This window comes from Aristolochia californica, unplaced genomic scaffold (genome assembly GCF_029961685.1).
Source record: "Aristolochia californica isolate CCGP_79_NKW_82.1479 unplaced genomic scaffold, dmAriCali1.0.hap1 SCAF_6, whole genome shotgun sequence".
NCBI classification, from domain to species: Eukaryota; Viridiplantae; Streptophyta; class Magnoliopsida; order Piperales; family Aristolochiaceae; genus Aristolochia; species Aristolochia californica.
This window is the reverse complement of record NW_027182257.1, coordinates 44,394,417-44,415,932: the sequence shown is the minus strand read 5'-3', so window position 1 is coordinate 44,415,932 and position 21,516 is coordinate 44,394,417. Positions and strand designations below refer to the sequence as shown.

General features: G+C 39.8%; 4 protein-coding genes and 2 pseudogenes across 8 annotated transcripts; 4 read left to right on the top strand and 2 right to left on the bottom strand.

The window, feature by feature from the left end:
- Positions 1 to 2,684: 2,684 nt before the first annotated feature.
- On the bottom strand, positions 2,685 to 3,499 carry LOC137935175 (NADPH-dependent aldehyde reductase-like protein, chloroplastic; annotated as a pseudogene).
- A 471-nt stretch (positions 3,500 to 3,970) lies between these two features.
- On the top strand, positions 3,971 to 8,877 carry LOC137933971 (TATA-box-binding protein). 2 transcript variants are annotated; one of them, XM_068778128.1, is made up of 10 exons: positions 3,971 to 4,516; positions 4,645 to 4,831; positions 5,850 to 5,937; positions 6,029 to 6,100; positions 7,059 to 7,109; positions 7,242 to 7,286; positions 7,754 to 7,846; positions 8,026 to 8,127; positions 8,217 to 8,290; positions 8,376 to 8,877. In XM_068778128.1, coding segments are annotated over exons 2-10 (603 nt in total). In that variant the 5' UTR covers positions 3,971 to 4,516; positions 4,645 to 4,754; the 3' UTR covers positions 8,377 to 8,877. The 2 variants fall into 2 exon arrangements, 1 of the variants encoding a protein (XP_068634229.1); XR_011109151.1 differs by lacking the exon at positions 8,376 to 8,877 and having other exon boundaries at positions 7,994 to 8,127.
- Positions 8,878 to 9,161: 284 nt separating this feature from the next.
- On the bottom strand, positions 9,162 to 12,549 carry LOC137934413 (2-oxoisovalerate dehydrogenase subunit beta 1, mitochondrial). 4 transcript variants are annotated; one of them, XM_068778724.1, is made up of 13 exons: positions 12,296 to 12,549; positions 11,505 to 11,616; positions 11,365 to 11,400; positions 11,132 to 11,191; positions 11,003 to 11,060; positions 10,825 to 10,922; positions 10,549 to 10,638; positions 10,357 to 10,425; positions 10,199 to 10,285; positions 10,002 to 10,097; positions 9,806 to 9,883; positions 9,533 to 9,619; positions 9,162 to 9,467 (listed from the first exon to the last, which is right to left on the bottom strand). In XM_068778724.1, the coding sequence occupies exons 1-13, from the start codon at positions 12,457 to 12,459 to the stop codon at positions 9,432 to 9,434; spliced, it is 1,071 nt and encodes a 356-aa protein (XP_068634825.1). In that variant the 5' UTR covers positions 12,460 to 12,549; the 3' UTR covers positions 9,162 to 9,431. The 4 variants fall into 4 exon arrangements, 3 of the variants coding, with proteins under 3 accessions (XP_068634825.1, XP_068634827.1, XP_068634826.1); XR_011109170.1 differs by lacking the exon at positions 9,162 to 9,467 and having other exon boundaries at positions 9,602 to 9,619; positions 9,806 to 9,878; XM_068778726.1 differs by lacking the exons at positions 9,162 to 9,467; positions 9,533 to 9,619 and having other exon boundaries at positions 9,790 to 9,878.
- Positions 12,550 to 12,913: 364 nt separating this feature from the next.
- On the top strand, positions 12,914 to 16,792 carry LOC137934782 (uncharacterized). The gene is made up of 7 exons (XM_068779305.1): positions 12,914 to 13,316; positions 14,050 to 14,104; positions 14,264 to 14,338; positions 14,470 to 14,561; positions 15,298 to 15,379; positions 16,090 to 16,173; positions 16,277 to 16,792. Exons 1-7 carry the CDS (start codon positions 12,991 to 12,993, stop codon positions 16,400 to 16,402), a joined length of 840 nt encoding a protein of 279 aa, XP_068635406.1. The 5' UTR covers positions 12,914 to 12,990; the 3' UTR covers positions 16,403 to 16,792.
- Positions 16,793 to 17,310: 518 nt separating this feature from the next.
- LOC137934780 (GATA transcription factor 7-like) lies at positions 17,311 to 19,147 on the top strand. The gene is made up of 2 exons (XM_068779304.1): positions 17,311 to 17,576; positions 18,330 to 19,147. The coding sequence occupies exons 1-2, from the start codon at positions 17,457 to 17,459 to the stop codon at positions 19,053 to 19,055; spliced, it is 846 nt and encodes a 281-aa protein (XP_068635405.1). The 5' UTR covers positions 17,311 to 17,456; the 3' UTR covers positions 19,056 to 19,147.
- Positions 19,148 to 19,388: 241 nt separating this feature from the next.
- On the top strand, positions 19,389 to 21,282 carry LOC137935502 (DNA replication complex GINS protein PSF2-like; annotated as a pseudogene).
- The last annotated feature ends 234 nt before the right edge of the window (positions 21,283 to 21,516 follow it).

Below are 21,516 nucleotides of genomic sequence, written 5' to 3'. Positions count from 1 at the left end.
TAGCTTGGGCTCAAGCTCAATTAACTTTTTTGGGCTCGAGGCTGAGTTCGAATTCGAAGTATTCAGATCATGCAAGCTCGAACATATGCGGGTTTGAGTTTGGCTTGGCTCGATGTCACCCCTAGCTATTAGGATCTCCCATCCATTGTGATTTTGGCACTGGTTTTCTCCATTGTGTACCGTTACGTTAATAGAGACCCAAAATTACCCCAAACGAAGTGGAAGAGGTCATTTTTTTTTCTAGAAAGGGTTAAGTATTTGAAGTTATGCAAAAACTAATTTGTTAATGGAGGTAATCTTCAATTTTATAGAAACTGCTATCAAAATACAAGCCAATAGAAAGTTGACATCCATGCAATGTCACATCTATAAATACTATTGACATTTTGTCTCTTCTTAAATTTGATTTCCGTCCCCGTCGCTGTTATTTTGGTCCCGTAAATATGGTGATGGTTATACACGTGATTGAATGACGACTTCAACGTGAATGCGATCAGGAAAGAAATGGATGCAAGGAGTCTGAAAGAAGACTCGACAATCAGTTCAAACTCAAAATTTCTGAAGCTTTTTGATACTCACTGGTCAACTCGCCGAAGCAGACATGAAGAGCTCTTCTTGATGGAAGAGACAAAGATAAGGGTTGATGCTGCTTTTAGAGGTGATAAGAAAGATTATTGTTGATCGGTATCCTAAAACGGAGACTACAATACTGCCTGAGGCAACTCCTAAGGTAGCTAATGTAGCAGTAGTTATGATATGCTGAACTGAACCACATTTTGCATTCATTAAAATACAATTTAGCATAGAAATGATAAATACAATCATGGAGATTTTATCTCCTAAACTGAAGGAAAGATAAAACATCTTATCTCTTAAGCCTAAGTGATTATAATCCCTTATCATGCCCCCCTAAAGATTAGCCATGTTTGGAGAAGCCAATCTTGTCTCGTAGCAACTGATATTATGAAACTGGCAATGACTTTAAGGAGATCATACCTGATTAGGACGAATTTGAACATAGAGGGAGAGACTTGAATTTTGGGAGAGATTTACAATGAGATTTTGCAATGGACAGGGTTTAGAGCCATTAGTATACCCAAAGAGATTGTACCCAATGAAGACGAGTTTGAGCCAAGAGGAAATAATTGGACTTAGGGAGAGATTTGTAGTGAGGGTTTTTGGTGGACAGGGTTTGGAGCCATCAATGTATCCAAGGAGAAAATAACTGATAAAGATGAATTTGATTCAAGAGGGAGATGCTTGAATTTGGGGAGTGATTTGCACTGAGGGTTTTTAGTGGACAGGGTTTGGAGCCATCATTGTACCCAAGGAGGTCATACCCGATAAGGAGGAGTTTGAGCCAAGAGGGAGAGGCTTGAATTTGGAGAGAGATTTGTAGTGAGTTGGAAATGAGAAATAGTGAACAGGCAATCATTGACAGTGAGGAATTTTTTTCCGTTCTTTGCCTATTTCTTCTGGCGGGGAAAGGGAGGAAAGCAGGAGAAAATTGGGGAGAAGGCTGCTATTGTGGAGACACGAGATACCTAGCGAGAGGTTGTTGAAGCACATGCGCATGGCTCAGAAGTGTGACCAGTGGTTCAAATTGGAGGGCGTTGCAGAGAGGGAGTGATGGGCGAAGAGGATTTCGAACAAAAAAAATGGAAGACGACAAATGCAGAAGATTAATCGATCTGTTCTGATACTATATGAGATGTTGAAGTGAACCACGTCTTTGTATTGATTAAAAGTGATATTTATATAATTTATAATAGAAAGGATAAATACAATCATGGAGATTTTATCTCCTGAACTGAAGGGAAGATAAGAAATCTTATCTCCTTAACCAAAGTGAAGATAATCTCTTATCATATAGTAGTAGTAGTCTGAGAGGAAGAGAAGAAAACTATCGATCATCGAATAGAAAAAAAGCCTTCAATAAGATATGATCTCCTTATAAAGCCAGTGCTAAGTTCATAGCTTCAGCTGCTATAAATCTTTACTATAAATCTCTCCTCAAATTCAATCCTCTTCGTCTTGGCTCAAATTTGTCCTTATCGAGTATGATCTCCTTATAAAGCCAGTGCTACGTTCATAGCTTCAGCTGCTACGGGACAAAATTGGCCTATCTTGAGGGGGTATGATAAAGGACTATCTTCCCTTTGCATTTATTCTTATCCCTTCATATTATGAGATAAAATCTCCATGAATGTATTTATCCTTTCTATTCCAAAATGTCTTTGGGGCCTGCAGTTGAATCTACTGATAAGCAATCAAGACTCGTTTGATTGATTCTCATTTTCTTCAACAACCAGAAGGATCACAATCTGAAGTTGTTATGCTATCGAAGACACACCGATACTTGCTGATGTAAATACTTCATTTTTTTTACACTTCATACTAAACCAAATTCTGTTTTCAAGTTCATGTTGTGACAATTTCCGTATTTAAATTACAAACCTTGGCAAAGCACATGGAAATGCTAATCAGAACAATAAAAAAAAAACCTCAACTAACAGGAAAACACTCATTTTGGGAGAGAGGTTGAAGAAGAAGCATGCAAATTTTTATCTGAAGCGATCCTCTAGTTGATAGCGTACTTCTTATTTTCATGCAGAAATAAAACTACCAGAGCCCATCAGATCTCAAACAATTATTCATAAGATAGAGCTTTTTGACGACAAAGATTTCTAGCGTTTGATGACAAAATCCTGCTCCTCCCTTAATACGAACCCAGGAATAGACATTACACATAGCCACCGTTGGCGCGGATCACCTGGCCATTCACCCACTCCCCGGAAGCCCACCAGTGGAGCAACATCTTCAACCTGGCCGAGTCGACCCATCGGAGAGACATTAATAAACATCTGCACATCCTCCTCACTCTTCCCAGCAAAGAACATATCAGTCGCTATTGGCCCCGGAGCGACGCAATCAGCTCCTTCGCCATGGTCTTTATCATGGCCTCTACCGCCGCCTTGGACCCCGTATAAGCCGCATAGGTAGGCCGGAGAGTACCCACGAGCGTCGTGATGGCGATGATTCTCCCGCCGCCGCCTCGGACCGGTCGATTAGCTGCCTCCCGGCAGCAGAGGAACGCCCCCTTGGTGTTCACGTTGAAGGTCTTGTCCCAGTCTTCCTCGGTGGTGTCGGCGGTCAAGGGATACTTGGCGTCGAGGACGCCCGCGTTGTTGACGAGGATGTGGATATCCTGACCAAAGGTCTGCTGGGCGTGATCAAAGAGGGCTTTGACGTCGGCGGAGTTGGCGACGTCGGCACGGAAGGCAGAGGCGCGGCGGTGGGTGGGGGAGAGGGAGTTGATCTCAGCGGCGAGTTGGTCGGCCTGGGTGGAGCTGGAGGCATAGTTGAGGACGAGGTTAGTGCCGAGGGAGGCAAGGTGAAGGGCGATGCCCCTGCCGATGCCGCGGGAGGCTCCGGTGACGATCACCACTCTGCCGGCGAGAGGGAGACTGTTTGTTTCCGACATGGGTGAAGAAAGACGACCGGAAGTAATCACAGGATACGACACCCAATGTCTTTGAAACAAGAGAAGGGGAAGGGGCTCCTCCCTCGCTTTTACCACAAAGAAAGGGCGGAGCAAACCTCTTACTCTCCTATGTTTAGGAGCCCCCTCCCTATTAGTTTTGTTGTTTTGGTTGGGTCACCCCGTTTACCGGTTTAATTGGCAAACATTACCAGGCACCAGGTCCTGCCCGGTCCGGTCCGTGTTTTCTGACTCGCGCGATCATCGAATCCCACACGTCCGCTCTCCTACAATCGCTAGCAACGTGTGGATGACAGTGTACGGACAAAACCCCGTTATCCAATAGCAAACAGGAAGGTCGACTTTTAAATTCATGAAACCGGCGCTCATCGGTAACTTTTTTGGCGTCACCGGCTATTCCAGCCGTAGCCCGTCGCCCTCTATAAAAGGGAAAGCAACCTCTACAAATAAACCCCCACGCAATCACGACCTGTCTATTCCATTCCCGTCTCTTATCTCTCTCTTCCTGCCAACGAAACCCTAAATACCCACTCCGGGTCTCCAGATCTCTTCCTCTCGTTCTCTAAACCTATAAAAGACACCGTATTCAAATTTCCCGCTACGAATCAGACACACGGGGATGTTTTGATCACTGTTTTGTTTGAAGTCTGCTCCGGTGAACATCTGATTTCGATTTTAAACGTCTGATTTGGTGTTGGACTGCGAGAAATCGGTTGGTGCTTGATCGCTTGGTGTTGTGGGCATTCCGATCTTGAGCTGCGTCGTCGCTAATCTGTTCATGTTAATGTTGACGGGGGTTTTGGTGGAATTTGTTTGAGATTGGTTTGGATAACCCTGTATTGTGGTGCGCGGTTGAATATCTTGCTGAGGGCAAAAGAGCAACGGACTGTTGATTGGCTGTCACGAGACCTCGCAGTTGGAAATTTCACGTATTTTGTTGGGATTGTATTGGGTACCTGTTTCAGTAGCCTGTTCTTCAGATCTACCGGAAGGCGTAGACATTGACGAGTACTGGTACGAGGAAGCATGTGTTTCTAAAAGTTTAAGAAACCCTAAAATCTAAAAAATCTGTTGTTGGTTGTTTGGATTATTTGGAACTTGGATCATTGTTCTTACCTAATTCACCGAGCTCATTTCTACAGAACCTTAACTTTCTGGAAGAGATCCCTACTCTCCGTGGCTGCGATCAGTTGTTGGTTAAGTTTAAGCCCTCATCGTTTGTACGGGTTTGAAAGAGGGATCTACCTGGAATATGGCCGATCAGGTCTTGGAAGGGAGTCAACCAGTGGACCTTTCCAAACATCCCTCTGGCATTGTTCCTACGCTTCAGTAAGTGTTTTCGTTTTGTTCCATAAACTAGGGTTGGCTTTTCCTATCTCGTTTCATGTTTTGGATTTTAGAGAACAGGGGCCTGTGTTTAGAAATGTACAGGCAGAATTTACGATCAATCTGATCTTTATAACATTATTGCAAAAGCTCAATTGAAAGGATCAGGAGTCTGTCAATTTTGACAGTTGACGCAGATTCTATCTTTCTAATACTGTGGAATAAACCAACAATACCCGTACCCTACTCCCTTCCTCTTTTTCTACCAGCTGATGTTTCTAGCGCTTGATTTCTTTTGGAGAAATTCTAGCTCTCTTTTTATGGCTAGCCTGAGGATATTTTTGTATCCGTTGTCATATTCTAGATTCGGTATTTGAAGTTGCCATAAAATGAACCATTAGTACTCGTTTCATGGTTGTTAAGTGAAGCAGCCAGGTTTTGACCTGCATATTTGCAATTAATCATCTGAAATAACTTTGTGACTATACAATTATATATTGTATGAATTGATTCTAAGCTGGAATAGATGATGCTATTGTTTGTGCGTTCGATTCATGTTCTGGAGTTCTCAAAAAAAAAAAAAAAAGGTTGATAGTGTATTCACATGGTTCATATGGTCATAAATATATTTGTATTGACAGAATTAGCAGTATGCCTTTATCAAAATTAAAGAGCTAAAGAACAAAAAAATGGTCCATCAAGCTGCAGTTCTTACAAGTTAACAACTCTTATTGAAGAAATGAGCAGGCTGTTCTATAATTTAATTTGCATTCTAACTGTTAAAATCTGCTTTGGAATAATGGAATCAATGTCATGTGGAAGACTCCAAAGTTGCCATTTTTTATATTTGCTTCTTTTTGATAGAATTGTGTGAAGTGTTTTCTGCTTAAATGTGTTTCCTGCATTATATTTTCATGTCAACCTCTGTCATGTGTTCTATTAAAAAAATTTGTGTTTCTGCAAAATGTTAAAAAAGGAAGCCTAGATTCTTCAGCTAATGTTTTGATCTGTTAAAATCTAGGAACATAGTCTCTACAGTTAATCTGGACTGCAAATTGGACCTGAAAGCTATAGCTCTACACGCTCGAAATGCAGAATATAATCCCAAGGTAAGATTAAATGGCATTTTTTTTTGTTTGAAATTTGCAAGACTGGTGCTAACTCGAATCATTCCTCTATTTTCCGATTCTTATCTTACAGCGTTTTGCTGCCGTAATTATGAGGATTAGAGAACCCAAAACAACAGCACTAATATTTGCATCTGGGAAAATGGTGGGTATATCTTCTTTCAGCATTTTGTTTGGGTTGTCCGGATAAATTAAAGTTGCCTATAGCTGAAACCATACCAATACATTTATTATTGCATGTCTTTATTGGACTTGTCTGTAAATGTGGTGTTCTTCCTAATCAGGATTAGCGGAAAAAAAGCAAGAGCTTGATGGTTTGCATTGTATGATCTATCATTGAACTTTCTTTTAGCAAAATTCTAGGATTATCCACATTATACTCCGTTTTAACTGAATCTGGTTTCCTGCTATTTATCAAAAAGGACTGGTGTTTCTTTTGGAGAGTTGATGTTGATAATTGGACTCTGCACATTGAATAATTTTGATTTAAATCTGATCTGATAATACAAAAGATTAAGTTGCTTTGTTCAAAGTGTAGCTTTGCCCTTGTTATATACATCTCTGTGTCTGGAAGAAGCCTCTGCTGACTTTTATTCTTTTCTCGAGTTAGAACTGTTGAACTGGGTCTTTCTTTCTTTTCTTTTCTTTTTTCTTCTTTTTTTTTTTTTTAGAAAAAAGGAAGAAGGGCCTTAGCCTTCAAACATTCTCTGCAGTGCACATCTGTTTCAAATTTCCATGTGAAGCTCAATTAGATGATAGTACAAATTCTAACTACAATGTTACTAACAACATGTTGCTAGATTACAACCTATATCATAATATTTTCAGAATTACTTGTATTGGCAGCATTGGTATTATTAACACTCTAAAACACATAATCCTATTAAAAGTATGTTCTCTTGGACAGCCGAAGATGAGGTTGCTTGTTAGGGTTTATATTGATTGAGTATGATCTCTTGGGGAGTTGTGTATAATGTTTGGCTCTATTTTTTTACATTATCCTTCTATATATCTAGGTGTACTTAACGCTCAAGTATACCGGATCTGCTTTGTTTCGATTGCCTTCTATACTCTTTTTATTTATTGGTCTCCTTTTCTTTTAGGTGTGCACTGGGGCTAAGAGCGAGCAACAATCCAAATTGGCTGCTAGGAAGGTAAATTGAGGTCTTGTGTTGGTATAGTCAGTCTTTTCATGTTTGACATTAGAATTACTCATTAGGTGTTCCCATGAAGCTCTACTACTCAAAAAGGCTATCTGATCTGAAATGAACCCTTTGCTTTTTCAGTATGCTCGTATTATACAGAAACTTGGTTTTCCTGCCAAATTCAAGGTATGGGATATGATCTCTTTCTGTCTTGGTTTCTTTTATCTTGTCTGTTATAAATGATTGCATGATTTTTTAATATAAAGACTTCAAGTCTCATGTTGTCCTAAAAGAGGATATATGCTTGGGCTCTTTCTAGGAGAGGACTGCTATATACAATTTTGAATAATAAAGTAGTGAGCCTGTCTGAGCCTGAGTTAAAAGTGTTAGAGATGTTTGATAAAAAAAATATTCTCAGGTTTTTTTTTTTTTACCCTGCTTGAGGATCGCCACTTAAATGTTTATTATCTTGGGAATGAGAGGGTAGGGAAACAGTTGTACTCAAGCAAAACGGATTTTCTACATTTTTTATGCCCTGTTTTGGAGTTTAGTAAAGGTTAAGTATATTGAGGGGGGGAAAAAGGAAAAGGTCATGATTTACTAGTTTATTTTTCCTATTTTTCTGTAAAAGCCGATTATTGTGATATGTACAGGATTTCAAAATTCAGAACATCGTTGGCTCTTGTGATGTCAAATTTCCCATAAGACTTGAAGGCCTTGCACATTCCCACGGTGCTTTCTCTAGTGTAAGTTGTAACCAAACGAATTATTGTATTTGTAATTAAAATTATCTCTTTATTGTCAAATTAACTTGCCTCATTATGCATAAAATATGGAAATTTGTTTGGTAAATGTTGCATCGTTTCTGTTTTTTTGAGTGGGCATTCTGACAGAGTGCAAATGGACTTTGGTTGCTCCCAAACAGTACGAGCCAGAACTGTTCCCGGGTCTTATATACCGGATGAAGCAGCCGAAGATTGTGCTGCTCATATTTGTGTCTGGGAAGATAGTCTTGACTGGTGCAAAGGTAAGTAGATTGACTTGGAACTCAGCCGTCGTATCTTCCCTACTTGGGCATCATATTCATTGATGGGTTTGTACCACTTCTTACTCCAGGTAAGGGATGAGACATATACAGCTTTTGAGAACATTTATCCCGTCCTGACTGAGTTTCGAAAGAATCAACAATGGTATGCCCAGATTCAGTTTATAAGTAGTGTCTATAACACAGGTGGGATTCCGGTAATATCGATTTTTATCTTTTGCTGTGAACAGAGGATAAAGGGGGGATTGGCTGGAGTTTTTATACCAGAGCATCTTTGACGCCGCTAAGGGCAGCTGTGTAAGTTCAATTTGTAAATAGCCAAGAGGAATCAAAAGCCCTGCGGTGATTGCTTTGCTCAGTATTTTTACCATCGTTGTGGAAGTGTTCAGCTGAAGTTGCGACTAACGTTAATCGATCGTCTGGAAAAGTCAATATTCTTTTCTGAAAGGATGGAGCTTGGGAGCCGAAGTGACGTTTTGAACTTTTTTTTAATTTCGTTTATGAGACTAAGCATCGGAAGATGAATAACTGTTTATTTATTCTGTGTCAGTTTTGTCTCTCAGAACTGTGACACTTTTTTCTCAATAACAAAGTTAAAGCCTTACTTCGTAGAAGGGCCGAAACACCTGAGAAGTTGTGCGTGTGGGATGAGTTGGAAGTTTTTTGTGACTCTAATTTTTTATTTTTTTATTCAACAGTTCTCCATAAAAATCCTGTAATTTTACTTCGTTAACCGTGAATAAGTGGACGTATTAATTTCAATGCACGCTTTAAGGTTATCATTTATTGACCGAAAATGGATGTCTACATGAATGAAACGCCAAATATAAAGCTTCGAAATAGAATTATGATGTATCAAAAGTATCTATAGCATTGTGTTCTGATCCATTCGACAGAGAAACCGGCTTTGGCAACTAGAAACCAAGGTTTACTCGCCCTTTTGACTCAGGAAGGGTCAGCAAAAGTTAAATCGAAGCAATGGCAGCGTGAGAAAATTTCAATTGCGTTGTCCCAAATTCAAAATTTTACGAGGTATTGGAATGTATTGTGCATGTTTAGCCACCAACCATAAAAGACAACGTAAAATGTTCTATCTGGTCAAACTTCATCCTGTAAAGAATATACCAATGGACATTAAACTGCCATGGAACTCTTCATTATGAGCCTAGCGGCATTTATTTATTTTACTAAATTGGTTTCAAGGAGAAATTGTATGAGAGGCTTTCAGCAGTATTTCCCCCGAGATGCACAATTACTTATTCCCTTCAATGCTTTCACCATGTTTCCTAGTAATTTACTGTTGACTTGATTGCATCCAATATCTGCACTTTCAAACGGGTGTCAGCTATGGCAAAAAAGGCACAGAAAAGATGAGGGCAGAGTGTACCTTGTTCTTTGTGGGCACATAGAAAGGTTCATATACCAGTGGAAAGGGAGTGTCCAAGCCACATACTCTGGCCACAGGAGCTTCTAACTGCATATTACATCAACAGAAAGCCTTTGCAAAAGATGAGAACATATGAGATAAATTCCATCTTTTAACTCCGAGAAAGACGAATTTTGATACTTTGGGTCCCAGGGTTTAGAGTAACAACAGCGAATATAAAACTCGAAGGTGAAGACAATTGGCTTAAATGAAAACATAATGGATGCTACTTACCCTCAGAAAACAACGTTCAACGATCGACGCAGAGATTTCTGCACCAAATCCTCCCGTCACTGGAGCTTCATGACTAACCTACCATGAGATCTAACTCACTATAAAGATTAAGAAGAATGAAAATAGTTGCAGATAGGCCTAGGTAAAACTATTTGCTGAGTATAGAACTTTAACATGCCATGAAAATTGTACTCACAAGGAGTCGTCCAGTTTTCCTCACAGAGGCTTCTACCGTCTCCTTATCCCAAGGTATCAACGTTTTCAAATCTATCAATTCACAAGAAATCCCCTCCTGAAAAGTTTTTTAGCTGAATCAATAACAAAATCTGTTTTTATGAATTATACTCTGGAAGACTGGATGGTCAGGTTTGGTCCTATCTCCCAAATACATACCTTTGCAGCTTCAACACTTGCTTCTTCCAGCACCTGAAGCTGAGCTCCCCATCCCACCAGAGTTATATCACTACCTTGACTAATCACCTGTGAGAGAATACATATTACCTCAATCTATGTCTATAACACTGGGACCGACAAAGATGGGAAGTAACTACCTCGGCTTCAGATAAGGGCAACATATAATCGTGCTCTGGAACTTCTTCCACTGCCTGCCGATAAAGCCACTGAATATTCAAAATTTAACAATATCAGATGCATAGAAAAGAGTTCTTATTAAAGCTTACAGAAAAAAGAAGCAGGATTTCACCTAAAACATGACATATTTAGTAACTGAGACAACCTCAAACCTTTGGCTCAAAAAATACTACGGGGTTTGGATCACGTATGCATGCTAATAATAATCCTTTTGCTTGTAATGGACTCCTGGGAATGACAACCTATAACAGGAAACACTTCATCTCACCATCACTGAAACTTATCAAATCTCAAAATTCATGTTTTGCACATCAGGCTGTACAAACAGCTGAGTTTGCTCAAAGAGCAGAGTTTGAAGGTGGGTTGTTAGATTTGAAGTAGTATCTAAAGAAAACTAAAACTTTTGGGGGGAAAAGATGCATATTAACCTTGATGCCTGGTACATGACAAAAGAAAGACTCTGGAGACTGAGAATGGTAATGTCCACCATGCCCTACAGCTCCATAAGGAGATCTTATGGTCAAACCTGTGACCAAAAAAAAAAAACGTTTAGTAGAACCACACACATAAAGGCTTCAAAAAGAGTGCACTTCAAAGAATATGCACCTCCACAATTAAATTGGTTCCCGCTTCTGTATCTGAACTTGGCTGCCTCATTGACAATCTGTGAAGTAAATATTGTGTTAGCTGGAGCCATGATTCTGAAAGTAAAGTTGCAGGAGATGGTAGGCATGCCTGGTCGAAAGCAGGAAAAATATAATCTGCAAACTGAATTTCAGCAATAGCCTGATTCCCCTGTTTTGTAAAATAATAAAAAAAAAATATACCAAAGCTTAGAGCTGGAAAGACCCAAAAGGCTAAAGCAGAAAAAGAAAAAGAAAAAAAGGAAAGCAGAGGAAGTAGGCAATCTCGTTTAGAAGCATAAAAACATGAACTAAAAAAGAGAAAATAAAGCTACAGGTCCTCACCATGGCTGCCAAACCTATACCAAATCCAACAATTCCCTGTATCCATTGATAGGGTAGGATTTGTTAAGAAAATGAACAAAAAAACACAGGCATGCATGAAAAATCCTAGACTATGTCTTCCTAAAAAGATTTATTTGCACCTGTTCACATAAGGGCGTATTGAAAACCCTTTGTTTTCCAAATCTTTCTGCCAATCCTGTTGTGCACCGGAAGACACCACCGAAGCTTATATCTTCTCCAAATACATACGAACTGTGCAACAAATGTTAACAAACTAAGTAAGATTACGCCTGCCAAGTCTGCTGATAAGAACACAGAAACTAGCCTGATTTCTAATCCTAACCAGCTATGGAAATGACCGACTGAGGTTTTCCATGAATCGATGACGCCTAATTATATGTGAGATACAAGACTAGCCTTGAATCAAACTCTTCTTTAATTCAGTGAATCTTTGTTTTTCCTGGCATAATTCCTTCTGTTAACGACACATAAATGAAGAACTCCCACCAGGAAAAACCAAAACAAGCAAAAGAGTATGTAATGATCGAACAGTCAGAAAATAACCAAATTTAAGTGTTTGTATCTGCCATTTTAAAACCCATCAAATCCACATGACAAAGAAAACGAAAACCATGCGCAGAGAGAAAGTTAAAAATCTTAACTTTTTGAGAAAGTCCTCATTTTCTATAACAAATTTAAACATTGAAAAAATAATATCCACTGTTGTAACAGTCACTGAAACTGCATAAAGAAGACCAACAAAAACTAAGAGGAAATTCAGTAGTTCTAAATCCAGAACTAACAAAAAAAAAAAAAACAGATATATCATTGAGCAACTCCAGTCCTCCCACAGGGAATTCTACCCACAAAACAACGAAAACATGCTCCCTGATAAGCAGAAAAAAAAGGGAGAACAACACAACAGGAATACCGAGGATCAGTATCAAGAGCTATATGAAGAGCCTGGTTAATGGCAGAGAAGAGATTCATGCGTTTCCCATTCGTTGGTTCCTTGTGATCTTGGCCGGACAAGGTGGAGAACCTTCTCCCACTAATCGAGACCCTTCTGGCCAATCTCCCCAACGCCGAGGCCATGAGATTTCTTCGATGAAATTGAACGAATTTGCGAAGAAGAATGAACCAATCACACCGAGAAAGAGAGTTGCTAATCGTTGAGCAAAGCTGGTCTGCTCGTACTGCTTTTGAGACAACTTTTCTGACCTTTAGGGATAAACATTAAACGTAATACACGTGTCACTGTCGAGAATATCCAAATCCCTTGTTAATTAGTTTATTAATATATGATTATAATTTTAAACATGCCCTCATCCCCTCTCGTGTCCCGCATGTTGCGTAATTAGTTACTGCATTTAACAAAAAGTGACTTTTGTAATGTGAGAAGCGTGTGACCTCCGTTTACCCCCATAAACCGAGAAGCTATGACGTATAATTACGTCTGATGAGCTTCTCAGAAGAATTGCTTCTCACAGTAGCAGAGTCGGAGAAGAGTGGAAAAAGATCACGGCCGCTTCACTCCCGGGAACTAAAAACCAAAGAAGTGCAAAATGCAGCTCTCACTTCCGCGCCTCATTTTCGTCTCTGTGCAGCGCAGGGATTCCGACATTCATGGCGAAATTTACAGCTCAGGGGAACCTCAGATTCTCTCTCCACCCCGACACCAGAGATCCATTTCAATACAGATACGGAACTAACGGATTTCTGGAAAACCTACCACTTCAGATCCTTCACTTGAATCGGGATAAGCCCCGCAAGTCTTGCCGGTCCTACAGGCTCCGGTCTGCGGCGAAGAAGAAGTCAAGTGGGTCTGGTGCTTCTGAAAGGTGCCTGGACGAGAGTGACATAGATGTTGTGGCTGTTGATGGGGACGATGATGAGTTTGCGAGGGACGAGTTGTCCTGTTTCAGGGGGTTGGTCTTGGACATCTCCTACAGGTGTGTCACTGTGGTGAAGTTTGTGTGTGATTTTTGTTTTTTGGTTCTGCATTTTTTCGATAGTGAGAGATGAGAGATAGAGTGAGTGAGTTGAATGCTTGTCTTTGCGATTTTGGCAACTTGCCTCTTGTACTCTGCAGCTCAGGCTTGATTGATGTTTTGAGCTGTATTTAATGGTAAATCGTATTTGTATTATAGAATTTGGGTCTCTTTCTTTCGCTTTTGGTTGGTTCTATTATAAAATATTTTTGGTATTATTATAAGTATTTGACTAGTTGTGCGTTAGATGGGGCCTGGCAGTTGTTTCAACTGTTTGATGATCAAACTTGTCGGGAATACTAGTTTATATACCAGATCAAAACGTCGAGATTTTTACTTTTTTATTTGATTTTCAAGACTGAATGGTAGATTACTTCTCTCAACCTTCCCCTTCGATCTACAGTTTGACGCACCCCAGAATTAAAATAATTATTTTACCTGCTTCAGTTATTGTGTAAGTGTGCGTGTTGTGTCTTTTATTCTAGCCAGATAATCTGTTTGGATGGGGTCCTCATCTTAAGACTATGATTAAATCTGTATTAGTACGACTCTACCACTCTGTTGGAATTTCTGCTACTACCCATTTGGTATTCGGAGTGGGTGCCATTGTGAAATACTGATTACGTTAATTTCCATCCTTAGACCCGAGTAATGGTGGCATACTACTTATAAACGTGTGATTATATTATGTCAGGCCTGTTAATGTTGTTTGCTGGAGGCGGGCTATTTGTTTGGAATTCATGGAGAAGGTTAGATGGCATCTCTAACAGTTGTCTCCTATTATTTAATGACTTCATTGGTTTTTAGTCGTTCTAACTTGCAGTCCTTAATTTGTTGCAACCTGTTACTATGCACATTTTATTTTGGTGATTCGCTTGGTTTTGCGCTACCGTCCTTATTCAATCCAGGCTGATGTTTTAGAGTATTATGATCAAACTGTAGCATCTCCCAGTGGATCCTTTTTCATACCAGCTGTCCTGAGGGTATGTGGAGGCAACCATACTTTACATAATGGAATTTACTGTTCTTGAACACTGGCTCTTGAGCTTCTATGGCTGTGTTTGGCTCGCGCTTTCAAGAGTATTTGAGCAGTTCTTGGTTCTCCTGCTTTCAGGTTCCACATTTGTTGCAGGTTGCTAAGCGAAGAAGGATCAAACACAACCTTAGTCGCAAAAGTATATTTTTCCGAGATCACTATTTGTGTCAGTAAGTAGCTCTCTGAAGCACTAATGATGTTGATGACCTTTTAACTTATTAATACTTTTTTTTTTTTACTTCCATTCTCTGTGGAGGGGAAGTTGTAGTGCATAACACTAAATGGACTTGAAATTTGCTTTTAAATGAAGATTTGGAGGAATTTGGCATGTCTTTCATCCAATAGCCCAAAACTGTTGCATCATGATTCATGATTAGAGATCTTTGTGGTCTTGGCATTATCATGAGTTTTGTGGAATTTTGTTGTTAAATTAAATGAATCTGATGAGTATAGTTCTTTTATGAGTTTGTTTCTTTGAGAATATCTATGAGCAGACATTGAAGATATATTTTTGAAAATATTATTTTAGAAAAAATAATTTTTTGTTTGTGAGCAGATATTATGGATGTTATCAGTTTTTAAAAACTGGTCAAAGTATGATATGTGGATTCTATGAAGACATGTTGAAAGAGGATAATTATTAACTGATTGATTTCATGGCTTTAACTGAGAAGCATGGATGCAAAACTTTCATGAGCTACAGTCTTATGTTGATTGGGAAGTGTGCGCGTAAGTACTTGAAAATTGAACTCACAAGACTTCTCACCTTTATCTGGTTCGGCCTCATGCAATTCTTGTCCATTTTTGGGTCAATTAAGGAATCATATTAATTCTTGTTGTGTGCTTTATTCTGCAATGGCTTATTTTCTTCTGAGTGTCTTTTATGTCAATTGCTGTTGTCAATAGATATTGTTCTTCTGGTGAAAACTTGACGATTGACCATGTTTTGCCGATCTCACGAGGTGGTGAATGGAAATGGGAAAATCTGGTATGCATCCATTATCTATTGGCATCCAAATATACTATACTCATTGTCTTAGAGTGGCCTTATTTACTTATTTTTTTCTTGGTGATCCTTGTTATTAAATATGGAGGAAGGGGAGATTCTCTGTTCTTAACTTTCGTGAAATGGGCTGTGTGCGTGAATAGTTTCAAAACTTTCTGGAGATAATTTGATGTGCCGTTCTCGTTTCAAAATTTTGTTAAAGAAGCTAATTTCATTTGAATACATTAAAAGGGACCCCTATAGTTGTATAAGCTTCAGAAATGTGCCCAAACAACACATAAGGGTTAATCAACATCAGATTACTTGCATAAACGACAACTGCAGTGGAACATCGCTGGCTTCAGCTGACTGCTCCTGGCCATTTAGTCTAGCGGCCCAATTGTCAACTTGAGTGAATTTGGATAATCAGAAACAATTTAAATGCATAGCTGTTTATGTTCTTCTTGCTCTATTTTGACTTTTTTCCCTCTAGCAGCTAGTCCAATCTGTATATCATTCGTTATTAATTCACTTAAGTCATGAAAATTGTTAAAGGCAACAGCTGCTGCTGATAAAGAATGAAACTGGTATGCATAAATTATTATGCAGAAACTATTTTCTGTTAAATCACAAACTCGGACACTGAAAAACAGACACAAGATATGCACATTTGTTGCTGTGACATTAAATAATTTACGATTCCTATGGTGCAGGTTACTGCATGTGCGAAATGCAATTCAAAGAAAGGCCAGAAAACTCTAGAGGAATCAAACATGAAGCTGATCAAAGTCCCAAAGGTCAGCAAGTCACTAGCAAGTACAAATAGTTTATAACCAAGTTAACGGTGTGCTTCTTCTTAATGACCTTGAAGTTTCTCTTGTTTGCCCCTGTTTCATTTAGGCTCTGAAAGACTTTGACATACTTGCAATTCCTCTGACAAATACTGCTATAAGAATGTTGAGGATGAGAAAAGGAATGCCTGACGAGTGGCGCCAATACCTATCAAAGTCATCTATGGAGCCCTGACATTCACCTACTGGAGCACATCAGTCTGAAAAGTTCTCATCAAAGTTTGTCCAACTGTAATCAGTGGAAGTACTTCCCCCTGGGTTCTCCAGTATCGATAGAAATTCCTCTAATCTAATTGTCATTTGATCTAATATCATGTACAGGAACTGTATATTTCTTGTCTTTATGAACTGCCTCACCTGTTAGCTTGCTAGCAGCTAGTGACCTCTCTCTCTCTCTCTCTCTGAGCATGACAGTTAATAAAATATAGCATCCAGAGCTCTTTCACAGTTTTCATTGATGACCTTTTTGAAGCTTCTTCATGCAGTTATTCATTCCCAAAGAATCCCTTCCCTCATCATTTTGTCTGTTACAGTCTTCAATGTGAGGAGACCATAGCTGTATAAAGCTTCTTGATTAATAGCACGCCATCATCCAGTTGAAATTGAGCACAAACTGGCCGTCAATGTAGCTGTCTGTGCCCAGTTTCAGGAAATCAGATCGATAATCATGTTTCGTTGCCCTCCCACTGAAGTTTCACATGTGGTTTTGTACTGGGTCAAAAGCTCTTGATGGCTTTAACATTGATCTCATGAATTTTCCATATCTTCATTATTGTTTCCTCTTCTACCCCAATTTTGTTGCGCAGATTCAGCATTGCAGAAGCTTCAAAATCTTTTCAGACTTAAAACTTGTACCAAGTGGGGTGTGTCTTATAAGCCTTAACCGAGGATGCAGTCGGAGATTGAACGCCCTTTACATGGAAGTTTGTAGAGACAGCAGAAATCGTTTTAAATGCCGTTCGATGATGGGTCCCACAGTGGGTCCTATCTCATGTCGGTCCAGAAATGGATTTCATCATCACATGGCAAAAATTAGAGAGAGGGGGAGAGAGAGAGAGAGAAGCTGCCGACAAAAAAAAAAAAAAAAAGAGAGAAGAGGACACAGAAAGGCGAAGAAGGCAACGTTAGAGAAAAGGCAGTGGTTGCCGTTTCTTTTTTTGGGGTTCTCTCTGTTTTCAGTTTCGAGGCTTTTTGGGTGAATGGGTTCGAGAGGCTTGGGGTTCTAGGCGATGGACTCCTGCCGGAATGTGTCTGTTTCTGGGGGTTTCCTGCCACCGGAACAGTTGCAGGAGGTTGACGTTTCTCAATGGGCTTCTGGGTTTGATGAGTTCTTTCTGGGCGAGACTAAGGTGAAGATTTTTTTGTCTTCTTCTTCGGCAGACCATTGTCTGGGGTCATTTCTGCTGTATTTTCTCTTCGAAGTAGTGTGCGTTGTAAAGAATCTTCCTTTTTCTGTTCTACGAAATTTCATCAGAGTCGCTGCATGTCTTTGACTGGTTCTTTTTAGAATTTTGTCTCTTATCTCTTCCAGTTTTTTGTTTTTTTTTTTCACCAGATTTTGTTAGTCCTCTTCTGCATTTTTATCCATTGGATGTCTTGCATGCAGTGTAATTTCTTCAAGTATGCTTGCCGTCTCGGTGTTCGTTTTCATGTATTCTCATTTTTTTTGAAATTCTCTCTTAGCTGGGTTTCGTTCTCGACGAATTATTTCTTATCGTTCTTTGCCTTAAAATGTCTGAAAGTATCCTGCCTCTTTTGCCTTCAAGAGAAGCTTCAAAATTTCTTGCTTTTTCTTACTTGGGAGTGGCTTGAGCTTGTTTTTCATCACCATCCTTTTCATCTTGTATGAAGTTAGCCTTTTTTCTAGTTTCAACAAGGTTTTTCTTCCATTTATGGGTTATCAGTCTTTAAATTACTCTACTTTATCATAAACCTCTGCTTCTCAAACTTCTCTTCTCTTTTCTGCTGTTCTAGATTATTGCTTTCTTCTAACTTTTGCAGCGCCTGATGAACAGTATCCATTTGCTTGGGCTGTCATTTATCTGTTTTCATCTGTTGTATTGTTCAATTTTTGAGTTTTGCATTTGCTGTCGCTGCTGCAGGGGGAAAGTGATGTTGGCCTTGAGTGGCTATCTGTCTTCATAGAGGACTCGTTCTCAAGCCAGGGGATCTCAATTCCACCCCCAACAAATTTTCAGGATTCAGTATCAAAAGCCTCAAAAACCCACCAAAAACCCTCTGAACAAGAGCAGAATGTCCAGACCTCAGTCTCGGAGCCCTCTGAAAGCCATCAAAAGCCCTGTGAACGAGAAGAAGTTTCCACTCCAGGCAAGACAAGAGGCACCAAAAGGAAAAGAACCAGAACTATCAGTACCCTTCTGAGTAGCTGTGGATCCTACGGACACATGCAGAACCAACTCCTCCAGCCGACCACCTCAGACCCACCTCTGTTGCCCCAAACCCATTGGCTGGCAGACAGTGAATTGATTGCCCCAAAGAAAGCAGAGGAAGAAGTAGAGAAAACCCATTTGGTTGCAGAGACTGAACCCGTTGTTCCAAAGAATGAAATGAAAGGAAGAGAGGGATACAATGGGCATGGCCACGGACAGTCCAAGAGGTGCAGCCATTGCTTATCACAGCATACCCCCCAATGGAGGGCCGGTCCCCTGGGACCCAAAACCCTCTGTAATGCATGTGGGGTGAGGTATAAATCTGGGCGCCTCTTTCCTGAGTACAGACCAGCCAAGAGCCCTACATTTGTAGAGTACAAGCATTCCAATTCTCATAAGATTGTCATGAAAATGAGAATGATGGCCAATGTAACATGAGTTCAAACTGTTGAATGATTGAAAAATTTGGGAAAAGAAAATGGTGTTAACAATCCATTTGCTGTACTTCTGTTTTGTTATTTTTTCAAGGCTTTGACCCTTTGAGGTTTCTTTTTGGATGTTGTTTTATGCTCTTCTGGTCCCTTCAGTCTGGATCTTTTATTTCCAAAGTACCAACATGTACCATGAGACCCATTAAACCCTAGGTCAGCTTGGTGAACACGGACTGAGCAATTGGCTGCGGAATCGGTCTGAGTCGGGTCAGGTTGCTCGACCCCAAGGCAGATTCCAGGGGAAGTTTTTGGGTTGACTCACCCGAGTTGCAAATTCAGTATGTCGTTATACCATGATAAATGGCCTAAGGCCCATCCGATTTTGGGTGGATGCGGCCAAGTTGAAAACGCTTTTATGTCAGTCTGGTCTTCCATATAAATCGGCCTAGGCCCATCTTATGGGTAGTGGAAAATCCCATTCTCATTCGCTTACCTGTCGCTAGTCTCCCGTGCTCCGTCTCAGTTTCCCTCCCAATTTAATACTTCTACGAGGGAACTCAAACGTCTCCGACTTTGCGGAACTGGCGGGGCAATCTGATCCCGATCTATCAGTCTTCTTGATGGCGGTGGTTTGAGTTTCCTTCTCTTTCTTTCACGAGTTGCACTTGTTCTTATTCGGTTTTCGTTTCTGCTGTTGATTCTGAGATTTGGCTTGTAAGTATGATTTTAGGACGAATTAGAGTCTTCTTTTCAGGTGGAGTTTCTCGCGAGGATGAGATGGTGAACGTTGTACCTAACATGCAGATGGAGAAGCTGGAAATGATCTCACATTTCATGTTTTTTCAAACTTGTTCGGGATTTTATTTTATTTTATTTTTCTGGCCAGGGGGATTTTGATGCGTTCCTTCCCCAGATTGCTACTAAAGTGCCACTCTGGCTTGTAGTAGCGTTACAGAAACGGGGAAAGTGTATGATTCGATTGCTTGAGTGGATGTCTGTTGGTGAGTAGCTTAATTCTTTGCTACTGTAGCTCACTAATCACATGGCTCATGCAGAAAGGAAATGACCGGAAAGCTATCCACTGTATAATCGGACATATGCATCAAAGGACAAAACGTGTATTGCAAATGTAACGTGAACTATAAACTCCAAAAGGTACACATGAGAGGACTCCATTTGATTATTCGTACTAAGTCTGTTGGAAATATCAATGATAATTATTTGGGGGAAAATTCTTGTATGATATTCATGAACGCGAGAAGTGGTGAAATACCTGGATACAACTCCCCAATCCCAACTCAGTTCCTCAGCGTTAATAGTGTTATTTATTCTTTTCCTGGATATTGCATGCACACACCCAACGACCCTATATGTCAAAGCAGTCTGCCAATTGTTTTGTGTTACCCTTTTTTAGACCAACTCATGCCTTTGGCTTTTGAAAATACAATTCCCTTTATCCAGATTTTGCAGCATTACAACTGATTGCTACTTCGTGACCAGAAAGATTAACAAAGGTGTTGGAAGCAGAGGGAGAGTCTCCAAGAGTTTTTCAGCAATTACCATTTCATTACTTAAAAATTTCAAGACTTCTATTTGATCAGTATGTAAAATAAACACATTGGTGTTTTTTCTGCCTTTTAGCTCTAATATGATGAATCTGATTATTTTTTATGGGTAACAGTGCTTGTGATAATATCCCTGACATATACATGGTGAGTTCTGGCTTCTGGTTCAGGGATGTTATTATTCTCTTAAACTGTTTTAAATTGGCTTCTTTCCACTGGTTAGAAATTTAATTGAGGACATTGGAGATGTGACGTTCACAAGGTTGAGACTGGCTTGGAGACAGTCTCAGGTCGTACACATGCAGTAAAGGTTTGTCCTGTCTGTATGTTACTGTGTTTCAGATTCACGTCCAGCAATTTTAGCTGCCTGTTGATTTTGCCGTAACTTCTAACAAAGGGACTTCCTCTATACATAAGAGTTAAGCAATGATATTGCAAAGCTGTCAAATTTTCTGATAGTTCATGTTTTATCAACCTTGGGTTACAGAGGCAGTGACAATTACAACCTAGTTCTCAGTGTTCACCTCGTTTACGGTGAAAGTGAATATAGTACATTCGTTTGTGATGAGAGTTTTACAGGCTTTCTACAAGCATGACAGTCGAGAGATGATACCACAGCCCGATGCAAATGGCAGCAAAAGGCGACAAGTTGCAGATCATGGCCCATGAGTAAGCCTATTCTTGTTTATTTACTTTGCTTTTTCAATGTGTATGGTCATGTTTACATGTTTTTATTTTTATTTTAGCGAAAACTGCATAAATGTGTTTAGAAAAGGGGAAGTTTTTGAAGCACATCGAAAGACAACATCTGAAAGGTTGCTTTGTACTAGGCCAGATCCCTTGAACTGACCGTGTCTATTAATTTGCACAAGCGATATGCTACAAGGTCACTTTAGCATAAGG

Excerpts from the sequence above, each read along its gene's own strand:
- LOC137933971 (XM_068778128.1), top strand. The coding sequence starts at position 4,755 with ATGGCCGATCAGGTCTTGGAAGGGAGTCAACCAGTGGACCTTTCCAAA. Across the intron at positions 7,110-7,241 it reads CCAAATTGGCTGCTAGGAAG|TATGCTCGTATTATACAGAA; the intron begins GTAAATTGAGGT and ends TTGCTTTTTCAG. Across the intron at positions 8,128-8,216 it reads TAGTCTTGACTGGTGCAAAG|GTAAGGGATGAGACATATAC; the intron begins GTAAGTAGATTG and ends TTCTTACTCCAG.
- LOC137934413 (XM_068778724.1), bottom strand. The coding sequence starts at position 12,459 with ATGGCCTCGGCGTTGGGGAGATTGGCCAGAAGGGTCTCGATTAGTGGG. Across the intron at positions 11,617-12,295 it reads GCTCTTGATACTGATCCTCG|TTCGTATGTATTTGGAGAAG; the intron begins GTATTCCTGTTG and ends TTTGTTGCACAG. Across the intron at positions 10,286-10,356 it reads TGCCCTTATCTGAAGCCGAG|GTGATTAGTCAAGGTAGTGA; the intron begins GTAGTTACTTCC and ends ATTCTCTCACAG.
- LOC137934782 (XM_068779305.1), top strand. The coding sequence starts at position 12,991 with ATGGCGAAATTTACAGCTCAGGGGAACCTCAGATTCTCTCTCCACCCC. Across the intron at positions 14,562-15,297 it reads CGAGATCACTATTTGTGTCA|ATATTGTTCTTCTGGTGAAA; the intron begins GTAAGTAGCTCT and ends TGTTGTCAATAG. Across the intron at positions 15,380-16,089 it reads AATGGAAATGGGAAAATCTG|GTTACTGCATGTGCGAAATG; the intron begins GTATGCATCCAT and ends CCTATGGTGCAG.
- LOC137934780 (XM_068779304.1), top strand. The coding sequence starts at position 17,457 with ATGGACTCCTGCCGGAATGTGTCTGTTTCTGGGGGTTTCCTGCCACCG. Across the intron at positions 17,577-18,329 it reads TCTTTCTGGGCGAGACTAAG|GGGGAAAGTGATGTTGGCCT; the intron begins GTGAAGATTTTT and ends TCGCTGCTGCAG.